General features: G+C 47.5%; 1 protein-coding gene across 6 annotated transcripts in view; it reads right to left on the reverse strand.

Annotated features, from left to right (window-relative positions):
- The window catches only part of RMDN3 (regulator of microtubule dynamics 3), a 548,832-nt gene that overhangs the window by 36,730 nt on the left and 497,586 nt on the right, over nt 1–14,516 (reverse strand). For 5 of the 6 annotated variants that reach the window (XM_069637572.1, XM_069637573.1, XM_069637571.1 and 2 more), the window contains exon 5: nt 10,848–11,099. In XM_069637572.1, the coding sequence (XP_069493673.1) occupies nt 10,848–11,099 (252 nt within the window). Of the gene's footprint in view, nt 1–10,843; nt 11,100–14,516 lie in introns of those variants that run through there. The other variant, XM_069637574.1, reaches the window with a different exon arrangement.

The raw sequence follows: 14,516 nt of genomic DNA on the forward strand, positions 1-14,516 counted from the left end.
TTGGTGAAGACCCTCGGGCGGAGGTCGGCCCAAATGGCAGAACTCGAAATTGATAACGAGAGTCGCCAATTGCAAACCTCAGGTATTTCCTGTGTTAGAGATGGATTGGCACATGGAAATAAGCATCCTGAAGGTCCAGAGATACCAGCCAGTACTGGAGCTGGAGGGCCTGAAAGATCTGAGAGAGAGTTACCATCTTAAACTTGTCCTTCCTGAGGAACCTTTTCAATTCTCGTAAGTCCAGGATGGGTCTCAGTCCTCCGTCCTTCTTTGGTATGAGAAAGTAGGGGGAGTACCAGCCCTTGTTCCTGTCCGCTACAGGTACCGGCTCTATGGCACCTTTCTCTAGCAGGTCTATAATTTCCTGCAAGAGGAGCGGATCTGGAACTTTTAGAGAGCTGTTCCCCAGTGGATGACTGAGGAATGTGTAGAAAGGGTAGGCAGTAACCTTGGGCAACTGTCTCCAATGCCCAAGCATCTGACGTTATAGCCTGCCATTACGTCAGATGGTGAGTTAACCTGCCCCCTACCGATGTATTGTGTGGTAAGGCCTCAGAGTGGTTTGGGGGCGGCTGATGCAGATGCCGAGGGTAAAGAGGCACCTGCTGCTGCTGCGGTCTTAGTACTTTTGTCCAGTCCACCTCGGGTGGATCTTCTTTGGCCTCTTTGAGCCGGCTGTCCTCTACCTTTCCCGAATGCGGAATAATAGCGAAAGGACTTAACTATCCCAGAGGTTCCTGAGGGGCGAAAAGGAGTTTGGCGGATAGCAGCTCCTAAAGATTTTGCTGCTGCTTTAGATGTCTGCAACTTTTCCAGACTGTCATCAGCCTTTTTACCGAATAAAGAAGAGCCGTCAAAGGGCATATTCAAAAGTCTGGCCTGTACATCTGGAGCAAAGCCCGACTTTCGCAACCACGCATGCCTGCGGATTGTTGTACTTGCCGCCATGGCCCTGCTGATACTGTCAGCGGAATCGATGCCAGTTTGAAGTGATTCGCACATGGCATCTTTGCCATCTTTAATAATGTTAAGGAAGGCTTCCTTTTCCTCTCCTTCGGGTATGCAGTCAGCCGCTGATGAAGCACACTCCCATAGTGTGTGACTGAACCTGGCGAGCGTACAGGTGGCGTTGATGGACTTCAACGCCATACCACAGGCAGAGAAGACTTTCTTCGCCATAGAGTCGTACCTCTTGTCATCTCTATCCTGTGGGACAGTAGGGTAAGCGGTCCTACTGCTAGATGAAGTTGCCGCTTGAACCACCAGGCTCTCTGGGGTCGGGTGTTTTTATAAGTATTCAGGGTCAGCAGCCGCTACCCTATACTTGGCTGACAATCTTTTATTGACTGCAGGGATAACTTCAGGAGTTTCCCAATTAGATGCAACTTTCCTTTGTAAGGCTGCATGGAAGGGGACCACCGGGTCCTCCTGTGGGCCTTTGTCTAATATATCTGTTAGGTCATCCTGTTGAAAAACAGGTGAAGGGGCAGACCAACCCATAAATTCAATAATTCTTGCCATCAGGGTTCTATAGGGTGTTTCGGCATGTTCCCCTGGGTCTGGCTTAACAAATTCCACTTCTGGGGAAGTGTCCAGCCCACTTGCCTCATGTAGTGACTCCTGTAGGTCCTTCAGCCTTCTTTCCTCAGAGGTGAAATCCTCTGAAATAGGCAGTGTAGTCCTCTGTAACCCGAATGTTTCCTGGTCAGAATCTTCCCACTCTTCATAAATTGAAGATAGTCCAGGGTACTCTGACCTCTGAAATGGTGTAAAACCCATCTCTAAGGCAGAAGGAGCCAAACTCGTCGTTATTGGACGAGAAAACGTCAATGTCGTCGATGTAACAGGCTTTAAAGGCACCGAGAACGGCGTCGAAAAAACTGGAAGGGGTCTCGAAGAACTCAAGAGGATCGGGATCCTACTTGAGGGCATCGACGACGGTCCCGGCGTCGTGCCGGAGGCCCTTGGAATCACCGTTGGCTGTGGAGTGGCATTGGTCCTCTCTTTCATTGGCGTCGACATCGGCGTCGAGTCGATCGACCGATGCGTCGAGGAACCCTTCGACAACGGTGTCGAAGATGGTGCCTTCTTACCGATGGCTCATGGCGCTCTCGGGTGGAATGTTTCGCCGGGTGCAGCGACTTGCAGCGTTTTGATTTTTTGGGTTTTTCACCCGGGGCATCACCCTCAGCTGTCTTCGAGGGGGTCGAGGCCGCGTTCTCGAAGACGCTTAACATTTTCTTTCTGAATTCCTCCCACTCAGCTTGAGAACTGTGTTTAGTGGGACAGGAGACCCGTTCTGGGGACACAGAAGACGAGGAAGAGGACCTTCGACGTCTTTTTTGAGTGTCTTGATCTCGACGAATGGTGGGAGCTACTTTGAGATCTAGAATGGGAATGTTTGACGGCGAGGAGACAAATGCCTCGACTCAGCCGACGAAACATTTGAGGAGGTTTTGACTGACTTACCTCTCTCGAGCTTCCCCTTGCGCTCCTTCAAGGCTTTGGCCGTCATGGACATGCAGTCCTCACACTCCGAACAATGGTGCTCGGATCCCAAGCACCACAAGCAGATCCTGTGTGGATCCGTTATCGCCATTTTTTTACCGCAGTCTCGACATTTCTTGAAGCCGGATCGCGGCGTCGTCGGTTCCGATGAAGAAGCCATCGAGAACGATAAGGTATATTCGAGTAGATATAGTTAGTTATCCTGACAGAACTGAGCAACGACGTTCCGAGGCCCCATGAAGCACGGAAAAACGGAACTGAGCAACGGACGCAGCGTGTGGCTATTTATGGGCATGACGACGTCGGCGCCGATACAGTGGCTGTCGAGGGACATCGACTCAGCGGACGTCGACGCGCAGCACCCTCTACAGAAAAAGCTGGAAACTTATTATCAAAGATAAGGAATACGTCGGAGGACACAATCCCTTCGAAGGTGAGTTTTGGTGTCCCTGAAAGATAACTATATTGTGCTCTCGATGTCCACGAGGCCCCTCTTTGGTTGGATGCTGTGTGCATGTCTCCCTTTCCATCAGCTCAGGGTTGTTTCCTATGTGTGCTGGCCAATGGCAGACAAAGTTCTGGAGTTCAGTGCAATTACAGATCACTCATTAAAATGAATACATGGGGTGTAGCGGGAAGGAAAGTGGCGACGCAGGTGAGGTTGTGAACAAGGGGAAAGGAAGGGCCGTTTGCTCCAATCAGCTTGAAGTAACTTATGTCTAGCTATAGGGACTGACGTGGTCCCACCAATCAGCTTAATAGGATGTTCAATAACTTGAAACACTAATGGCAACTGTTTCTCATTATGCAAATCATGTACTAACGGTATAAAAGATTTGACCGCAGTGGGCAGTTTTGTCAGCGCTCATCAACCAGTTCTGTTCCACTGTGCGGGTTGCTTTCCCAGCTGTAATAAACAGTGTTACTTCTTGCCTGGTGTACGCTCCTTTTGGATTACTTCTGGTATCTATCTTGCCGATTACGAGGTTGTGGAGGATCCCAGACACAGACGCAGAGGATCCAAGCCACTAACCTGTGGTGGCGGTTCCAGAGCGTTTTGTTAAAAAAAACAGCTGACAGATGGAATAGTCTTGGATGTTGTGTGCTGGGTAAAGGCAGTACAGGCAATCATTGTGGAGGAACGTAGACATTTGTAAGGTTGCATCTGGCACAGGCCGTGAAGAGGCTCTTCCTCTTAGTGTACCTCAAGGCTGGATGAAGGCCTGACAGTAGAAGTCGAGAATCTGCTCCAACAGTGCACTGGCCATCGGAACAGGAGCAACCCCAGACGTCGCCAGAGTCAAGGATTCAACAAACGTTATGAAAATGAACAAAATCTTAGCACTAGCAGTGGAAAACATTGACTATTCTGAGAGTCATTTCTGAGGACTCCAAACACATAACGTGCAGTAAAAAACCCAAACATGACCTACAGGGGTGGACCCAAGGGAGCCCTTTCTATTGGCTGTGGGAAATATGACCCAAAATAAATATACTAGAGCACTAAACTGATTGTAGTTTCAGTTTTAAAAATAAACTTCTCTTTGTTACCAAGGATACCCAGCCTGACAACTAGGAATATGGTATGGTACACCACTTGTTAAGCGCAAACAAACATTCCCCTCACAAAGAGGTATCAAGGTGCCCTAGACCATGAAAGTCTAGGACAGGAAAAAAAAAACACCCCTCGTCGAGGCTCTTCAAGAGGTCATGCTTTATATTCATACAGCAAGTGACTATGAAGGATCAAAAGCTGTCGAAACATTTAAGGAGCTCTATGAGGGTAGGGGGTACGGTTGGAGAGTGGGGTGAAAATGTTCCAAAATTGCAGACAAACTATTATAGGTAATGGTTACAGCATACACAGACACAAATGGATGACTCGCACATCCTGTTACACAAAGGGCGATGGCCGAGGATGGACATACTGGTGTTAAATTAATGAGCTGGAACATCCGGGGCCTGGGACACCCAGTGAAGGCACGGAAGGTGGCAGCATATGCAAGGTGAGCGGATTCTCTATCTGCAGCAAACGCACTTTCAGGAGCACCAATCGCGCAAGTTCGCACCCGGCTGGGGTGAACATCATTATTATACCTCTTATTCCGCCATAGGGGTCATGACCTTAATACATAAAACACTACCTTTCACACACTATACATCTGAAATCGATAAACATGGTTGATATCTCCTGGTGCATGGGAGACTGGGCTCTGCAGAAGAACAAGTTACTCTCTTACCTGGTAACGTTCTTTCAATGGGATGGTCCGACGACGTATTCCATATCTATAACAGTAATCACCACAGCACAGGCCCAATCCCCTCGAAGTGTTATTATTAAATGTCTATGGCTCCAATATAGATGACACCTACTTTTATGATCAGCTATTTCAGAAATGTGCTTCATATCCCACAGCACAGATACTTAGCAGGGAGGGGGGGAGGGGGTGGGAGATTTCAATACAATCCTCGGCACTGATCTAGATTGCACCTCGTCCACTTCCAGGCCCTTGTCGGGTGCGGCCCACATGCTGCACATACACATGACTGATCTGGCCTTGAGGGATGCTTGGCGTACAATGCATGGGGCACGTAAGTCCTTTACGTTCTACTCCTCCGTGCAGGATATGCACTCCCGTATAGACCTGTGGTTACTGTCTGATGTTATGGCATGGGTGACCAGGGCCCAGATCCTTCCCAGGACTCCATCGGACCACTCCACTGTGACACTCACTATAAATATGCCTGAGGTGTGCCTAAAAGGACGCAATGGCGCTTCAAACCAGCCTTTCTACAAGATCCGGTGTTCAAATTAAATATGGCACAACTCATCTCGGATTTGACAAACGACGGCTCATTTGCCGCGCAAAGTACCCTATGGCAAGCATTTAAAGTCTATATACGAGGCAGCGCGATGTCTACTGAATTTGGAGTGCTACGGGATATTAGGCAGGAACTCGAGAGGAGACTATAGCCCACCTGCAGGCAGAGTACCTGGCCACCCCATCCCCCCAGATCACTGAACTCCGAACACAGAATGTTTCCACAATGCTGCGGACCGGGAGCTCTGTTACTTTGACAGACCTATGGCTGCTCGCAGGTACGGCAAACGGGAAAGGCCAGCTAAGCTCCTGGCATGACTGGTGCGCACCAAAGGGGCAATGTAACCATCTCATCTATTGCCAGACGAGACGGCGTGGTGGTCAATAGGGCAGATGAGGTCAGCGGTGTGTTCTATGAATTCTACAGCAGCCTATACTCGCCCCAGAGTGAAGCTGAGTACTTGGCCACAATACCTACGACATTACGGTCAGAGGAAACGCGCAATATTCTAGACATTCCGATAATGCTTGGTGAAATAAAAGCTGCAATTAAGGACCCTCACGGTGGGAAAGCACCGGGATCCGACGGACTCAGAGCTGAATTCTACAAGGAGTTCGGGGAAGCGCTGGCACCTCGCCTCCTGTAGTTAGGGACTGAAGTCCTGAACACTGGCATTCTCCCTGAAACTATGTGCAAAGCTGTCATAAACCTGCTTTTTAAGCCCGGGAAGCCCCCAGCGGACTGCGGATCTTATCGACCGTTGTCCCTCATCAATACCGATACGAAACTCTTCGCCAAAGTTCTAGCTTCCCGACTCAACCCAGTGATACCATACAAGGTCCACGAGGGCCAAGCGGGGTTTGTTCTAGGTAGATTGATAGATTGATGGCTTCCAACATACGCCAGTTCTTTGGTGTATTGGCTGGGGTCCGGGGTAATTCTAAGGGACTCCCTATATCCCTGGACATGAGGAAGGCCTTCGACAGTGTACTGACCGTTCCTGTTCAGGGTGCTCCACAATTATGGGTTTGGTCCTAACTTTATTAAGTGGGTATGGCTCTTAGATACACATCCACACGCGAGCCTAATGGTGAATGGCACTTTGAGGTGTTGAGGCTTGCAGGGGGAACTAGACACGGATGCCCACTCTCCCCAATATTATTCGCTCTCGTACCAGTACCATTAGCTGATGAGGAGTCGACATGCCAGGGTGGGAATCCCCATAGCCAGGCGTGTGGAACTTATTACTCTATACGCCGACAACATCCTGTTTGCAGAGACCCTGAGAAATACCTTCACAGAGTGCTGGAGGCTGTCCAAGAGTTTGGTTGACATTCTGGCTTGAGATTGAATGCATCTAAATCCGAGATGTTCCCATTGAGGAACGGCACGTCCCGCCCAAGGGACATATGTGGACTACGTTGGTCTCTACAACAGATTAAATACCTGGGGGTGGAAATGGCACGCTCTGATAGCTTAGTCCGCGCCATCAATTACGAAGCATTGCTTGCAGCGTTATGCGATAAATTGAGCCGATGGGATCATCTCCCTATCTCACTCATGGGCCAGGTGGCGCTGATCAAGATGGCAATGCTACCTAAGGTGTTCTATATCTTCAGTACAATACCGCTATGGCCAGGCAGACCTTTCTTCAAAAAGATATCTGCAGCCTGCTACACCTTCGTGTGGAGGAGTAGTGTGCGGGCCAGCTGGCTTTGTCTTATACAGACATCTGTGAGAGGGGGGCTCGCCGCTCCAGACGAGGTGTACTACCTTTCAGCCCAAGCGCAATATGCCATGCATTGGACCTCTGAGGGCCTGTGTACCCATTCTTCTGAGCTGGAGACACGGGGGAGTCCCAAAGTCACATTACTACAAGAGATCCTGGCCGGACGTGGGGGAATAGCGACCACCTGAATCCCAGACTGGCTACGCAACAGGCCTGGACGAAACTGACACAGCACCCTTGTGGTGTGGTGATGTACAGCCCCCACATGCCAATCTGGGATGCGCCCTACCGGGCTCCTTCAATTGACATTGCACTCTCAACATATTGGCGGGAGGGTATTATTCGACTTGGGGATTTGTACCATAATGTCACATTCAGGTCATGGGAAGAGATTAAACAGCAGGTTGCAGACTCCTCACTCCGGAAGCTCCAATATCTTAGACTTAGGTCGGCTGTGACAGCCACGTGGGAAGGATTGCTTCAGGAGCCAGAGTCAGACCCCTGTCTCAACTATATAGCCTCCACGGGAACACTCAAGAAATCTGCGTCTGGGCTCTATAAAATAGCGATGGAAACAAGGAAGGTTCTGCTGCCTGACATTAAGGGGGAGTGAGAAGGAGACCTGGAGGTCGAACTTTCGGACTCTCACTGATCTAGTCTATGCACATTCACCAAATAGGCGTCACTCAATTCCAGATTCAGGTTGATTCAATTTAAAATACTGAATAGGTTATATCGCACCCTAGCACGTTTACAGAGAATGTACCCAACGCATACTGGAAGGTACCCTAGATGTCGAAGCACGGGGGCGTACCTGGTACATATGTTGTGGGCATTTGGGATGCTCTCTGAATATTGGAATGGGATTTGTAGGGCACTAGAAGAAATGGTGGGACAACCTGTGGACTGGAACCAATCTGTGTGTATATTGGGATGTGTACTCAAGATGAATGCAGTCGACGCAAGCTTATAAACATTGGACTACTACTGGCCAAGCTCACCATCTTGATGAGCTGGAAAACAGAGGCACCCCCCACAATAGAGGAATGGATGCAGGATATGGTGTAGACAAACGACCAAGAGGAAGTGTACCGTGGCCTGCTCATCAGCTCTAATAAACCAAGAGATTTATGGGGGGGTGGGAGGGGTCCATCGATACCCGAGTGCCAGAGCTGACACTGGCAGCAGTGATGACGAAATGTTGTGAGTACTTCGTGTACGAGATCTGTAACTTTCATGTATTATACTACTTACGTTGCTGTGGAACTATTAAGTAATGTGTAACATGGTCTACTGTGCAACTTAAATAAAAGTTAAAAAATATATATCACATTGTGGCAGTGTGATTCATATTATATTCACATATGCATCATAGTTACAAATCCTTGTTTGTTTTTGGTTTATCCAGGCATCTTGCTAGGAGTTGGTGACAATTTACACTGAGAGCACACAGAGTTGCATCTCCTATCTTTAAAGTACACGTTTCAGGCCTTCCTAGACCTTCTTCAGGTTTAGATATCATGCTTTTTAATGTTTGTTCTAAAAATAAAAAAGATTTTTTAAATTTTTTTTATATTAATACTCATGCTTAAATGATAATTTTCTGGTAAATGTTACCAGTCATAATTTTCAAACCAAAGGCTCCAAGGCACTAACCTGTGAATTAGTATAGGGCCTGGTGTTGTGGCTTTTATTAATAGTCAGAAGAATTCCATAGCTGTTGGTAAAATGACATTACATTACTGTGATGTCGATGTTAAAGATGTGGGTCTCCAGAGGGACAAAGTGCTGGTTAGACCTTTGTAAGTAGGGGACATGCCGGCTATCCAGCACAATGACACTATGTGACACTCCCAGATACAAAAAACATTGTCAAGGATATGGTTAGTTAGCAGAGCAGTACAAAGTTTCACTATGCCCAGTTAGCAGTGCTGTCATTGGGCCGGATCATCCCGGACCTGGGATCCGGCAAAGAAAGGTCCCGGATCTCAGATCGGCTCCCCAAGCCTGGGGAATCCATGTGCATCCCAGTGCGCACATTACATTAATGTTCGAATGCTGCTGTGCGTTCTTGTAGAGGCTGGGATTTGAACCGTGGTTGCTAGGTTTAGAGGCGAGACACTTCTCCACAAGACCACTTAAGGGTCTGAGTAGGAGTGCTCTGAAATCCCATGTCCATGTTGCACTGCACAGGAAATATTGATTGACATTTTTTGGGCGGGTTTAAAATGTGTGCACATTTTGTACTTTGCTGACATAAGAAATTTTCCAGGTGTTCAAGATTTATCTTTTTAGGGGCTGAGAGGCAAATGTGTATGGGGTGACTAAAATAACCCCCCGTGCTGAACCCCCCCCCCCTTTTGCCTCCATGCTACTTGGGATCCCACAGTAAAAAAAACAATTGCCACCACTGCCAATTAGCATAGTTCAAACAGATTCCATAAAGCTCAATTGGACATCAATGCAATGTTTGTCCAGTAAGGCAAGATATTAATATGATAATTTAAAGCAACAGTGCCAGACTCCATCATGCCCAGTTAGCACAAAAAGGCCTGTGATGAGGTCCCCTGTCTGACTCTGGGGGAGAATGGTGATGGAGCCTATAGGGGCCGGTTGCCGAACCTAAGCAGTGCTGGTTTCAAGGGTGGTGCATGAGGAAGGATCCCCTGGCTCTCTCCATATCATCTCGTCACATGGAGTAGACATTGGTGTCAAAAAAAATTACAGGTGCACACTGTCACCCCAATGAGCCTTAAACCCTAGCTCAGACATGGTCCCATATTGATATAAGCCCTTTTGTCTCTGGTAAATTGGGAAGTAACATTAGTAAACACGTAAAGTCAGTGTATAGATTGCCCCCAATCTGTGTTTATGTTCTAGACACATAGCCTCCAGACCTGTGCACAGCAGTCTAAAAGAAGCCTTTTCTAACTATGTGTACAGTTGTCACACAATCTCACGTTTTTGTGATGTTCAAACTTCTCCAACTTGATTCTATTAATTCTGCAGCTCATCTTGCAGTTTATGTGATCTTTACACAACTTGTAAAAATATTTTTTTCCACCCGATTTTGATTGGCCTTCAATTGAGGAAGTATGACATCTCTGATGGGGTGGTGGGTAGGTGGGTTCACTCCCACCTCTCCAAACCCATGGGAAGCCAATCTCCTGCCCTCCCCACCCTCTCCCAAGCCCCCTTTCCTTCCTTGCTGCCTCCTTTCCTCGCCCCAAGCTTTCCCGCAACCCCCACCACAGACACACAAACACAAACATGCTCCCATTTACCCACTTCCCCACCACAAACATGCCTCCTACCTCCCCGACAGACACACAAACATATATAGATCCACACACACCACTTAGCTCGGGACCCACAACTTCCACTCTCCCCAAACCCCCCCCACCTGCACACACTTGTGCATGTGACCAGGGGCTTGACAATTCAATTTACAAAGACCGCTCAGAGGCGTCTTTCTAAATCTTTCTTTTATATTTACGTGTTTTGAACTGGATTTGTATTCCAAACCATCTTGCAGCTTCCAGCTTCAGCCCTCAGGTAAGAACCATAAGACAGAGGGCAAGATATGCAGAATAGAAAACAAAAGAGTTGCCAAATATTATGGGGGTGATGTTACACATAAAAAGGTCACATCTAATTTACCTCTGAAAAAAATACAGAATATTAACCCCAACCCACCCAAAATTCCCAATAAATGGGGATATGAAGGAGCCTGCTACGGTACTTCGACAATGTGTACAATTAAAGAAAATGCTACTGAATGCATTACTTGTTGAGCAGTAGTAGTTGGTATTCGTCAGTCTTGCTCTGTTCAGCATCCTCATCATGCTTTTGTTCAGCCCTTTGTTGTAAGAGTTCATCATCCTCCAGCGAGTCAAATGTCAGGGTTGTTTCTTCTTCGTTGACAAGGTCCATGGAATCCCTCCTTACTGTTTTCACGGTTTCACAGCTTGCCTCATCCTCTTCACTTTCTCTGCCACTTTCGCGGTCATAATCTGATTCAGGATTTGCGGTCGTGTACCTTAAAGGAAAAACTGTTTATAATTGGAGTAAATGATCACCACAAAGTAGAAATAACAAGATGCAGACATAAGTCCCTTCAAAGAACTTAAAGCATGCAGCTAGAAATGGGAGAAAGTCAAGGACATTGCATTAGAATGGAAAGAAATTACTTACCTGCAAAACTTGTTTTGGATGCTTTGCATCTTTTAGTGACTGGATTGCAGTATGAACAAGTTTACTAATAGTGTGTATTCGGCATCAGAGGCAGTCCAATAAGTGTGACAAAGGCACTGCGGCTAATGTAAGGGTATCTAAGAAGGAAGCTGACACAAAAGGTGGCATGATAGTAGTTGAGACTTAGTTGTAGAACCAAAAACCCATTTATCAGTATCTCTATGAGGGGTTTCCCTGCCTCAAAACGAATACTAAAGGGTTTGTCAGAATGTCTGGCAAAGTAAACTCGAACATCCTGTGTCACAACCTACTTCTATCCCTCACACTATAACTAAAGGATGAACTAACAGAAAGTTCCTTCTTCAGGAGAATAGCTCCCGTCTCTCCTGTGGCCTGGATAGTGTCCAAAAGAATGTTCTCTGAAAATGAAAAATGCTAGGAGGAATGTGCCTCGTGTCCCCTGTTTTACGGGTTTCACACTCTGGTTTGTTGTTAGTAAAGTCCTAAATCTATGGTTGTCGGTGGTTTTCTCTTTCTCACTGTGACGAGGAAGATTTCCTGCTTATGCTCTTGGGTGCCAGACCCTTCTTTGGTTATACCAAGTAGCGGGCTTCCCTCTATTGAGGTGAGAGAAGCTTTGTGAACCAGCCGCCCTTTCACCCTTGCGTCCGCTCTGGGTCTCCCGTACTTCCTGTTGCCTTGTGGGTGATAGTGGTACGTCACTGGGACTTCCTTGGGCCATAGGTCTTCTCTCCGGCTCTGCTGGCTCAGTGCTGTGGCTCCATCGCCTGCACAGTACTTCTTTCGTCTGTTCCGTGGCCTTGGCCTGTTGTCCGGGTTCGCTCCTGCAGAACCAGTGGAGGACTCTCACAGCACTTCACCAGCGTCCTTTTCGCTGCGGTAATTCGGAAGCGCCTGGATCTATCGCGCTGGTTCGCCTCAACACCTGCTGCCAGACCAGGAAGGGCTTGACATGGCTGTGCTTGACACAGCTGGATTTGACACAGTTGGTAGTCCTTTGATCCTTTTATTACACTATCGAGTTCCTCCCATGCAGGTTGTAAATGTCCTTTGTGTTAACAACTGACTACTTATACCTTCGAGGCCACGGTTTACCAGTACTAGCACAGTCAATTATCTTCAAGTCTCCTGTGTTGTTCTTCATCCTTGTACTTTGGGCTTATCTCTGGTTAGGCAACAGTACATGGGTTGACTTTCAATAAAGTGGTTCTGAACAATGTGAAGGGCTAGGAAATGTTGGGGAGTGACAACATCCAATGGGCTGTACCCCAGGTGAGTGTTCTTGTCCCCAGAGGGTGAGTCTCTCCCCATGAGGTCCTCCCGCATTAAACAACCCATAGGGGGACTATTGGATAGCGGTTGCACCTCCCTAGCCTCATGAAAAAAGGCTCCACCTTAGGGAGAAGCGTCGACACATTGTGAATCCTCACACTTACCAGCCAAGGCAAACTGGGGAATTTAGAAGGGCAGAGGAAGCCACTCGCTTTGTGATGCAGCTCAGGGAGGCTGTATACAGGGTATCTCCCAGAGCGCTATCAATGGCAGCAAAGGAGACCTGGAGCTTAGGTGTCCCCCACAGATAGGAGGTAAAGAATCCTAGCCACAAAGCTCAGAGCGGTCTTTCTAAATCTGTCACACCCCTGTCGCACACAAGTGCACACAGGGGCTGACAGGCACAGCCAAAATGAGTACGGAAGTTGGAGGTGATGTGTTTGTCTGTTTGCGTGTCTGTGTGTATGTTGTGGGGTATTGTTTGGAGCGGCGAGGGGGCTGGGGAGAAGATGTGTGCTTTTTTGTGTGTGTTGGTCTATATTGATAGGTGGGGGTAGAGAAGGGGCTGTTCTGTGGGAGAGGCTGCATGATTAAAGGGGGTATGTGGGGTGAAACCCCCCCGATTTCAGAGGTGAGGGTGAAAAGAGTTATTTGGCAAATATTAAAGACTGCACCAAATCGGCCTCACTTTTTTTGAGGGTGGCCTTAAATAATTCAACAATATAACATAGAACCACTTGGACACTCAAGGTCAGTTTCAAGTCTTCATCAGGTATCCCACACACCTTTGTATATCGAATACAACTAAATCTTAATATTCTAACAGCAATTATCAGTAGCAACTTCATCAGTGTGCACAAGCATATTTTGACAGTGAAAAGCAGGCCTGTAAATAATTTTGCTGATGCTGCAGATGAATAAATACATTAATTCCCAAACTACATTTCTCCATTCTGCCTGCAGAGAGTCTCAAAGTAGATCCTTCATTCACCACCATTGAGGCCTAGACATTCTCGAATCAACTTACTAATATTGAGGCCTAGACATTCTCGAATCAACTTACTCTTTACAGGTGTATTCAATTCACACAATTAGATTTCTCAACATTCTTAATGCATACATTTGAATTTTTCCTTGACAAGAGTAATGGGTTCTGTGGCAAATCCTGTGGATCGCCCCACTAAAACCCTGCCTAAACTCTCCTCCGAGGTGGCCAGGAGAGGGCAGACGCTTCCTGATCCCATTCCTGGGGGTGGTCTACTGCGGGAGGATCACCTGGGTGGAGACAAGTCCCAGGGCGGTGGGGTGATATGACAGGCTTAGACACAGTATTTTTCCTTGGAAAGGGGTACTATTACTGATGGGTTAAAGGATGAATCAGCATATTGTCAATTTGAAATATCCCAACCTTATGCTAAAAAGGGAGAGAAACTCCCAGAGTATAACCTAACAAAACAAGGTACCACGTTTCAATAGCAAATCTTTCATCTCCCTAAAAATATGCATCCTCGCAGAGACCAAAGAAATACCACGAGGAATGATGGAAATGTGGCCTTTCCTACTCCATCCATCTCTAAAAGGGTTAAGCCCCGAATACCTCTTCTAAAAATATTAAGGCAAGTGAGATTGCTGTTAAAATTCTCTGTAAGGGACTACATGTCCCAGAATCCTCAGGGACTGTGACAATGAAGAGGGCTAAAGAGGCATGCAGAGGTAGAGACCAGTTGACAAACCGAATAGCCTACGGCAAGGTCTGGCACTTAAAACTGAGGGTCTGCACCTAAAGCCAACTAGCCCAACTGAAGGGTATAACAGGCTGCTGCAGGAGGATGCCAGAAAGAGGCTGGAGCTGGAAGGTCAGCAGTACCAGGAGAAGAAGAACAGGAGGCTAGCAGTTCACCAGGAAGCGCGACCATGGAAGGGACGCCGCAGCAAAGGAAGAGTGCTTTCACCTGTAGGTTCCGAGTTG

This window comes from Ambystoma mexicanum, chromosome 14 (genome assembly GCF_040938575.1).
Source record: "Ambystoma mexicanum isolate Mex_15411 chromosome 14, UKY_AmexF1_1, whole genome shotgun sequence".
In the NCBI taxonomy this organism is placed as follows: domain Eukaryota; kingdom Metazoa; phylum Chordata; class Amphibia; order Caudata; family Ambystomatidae; genus Ambystoma; species Ambystoma mexicanum.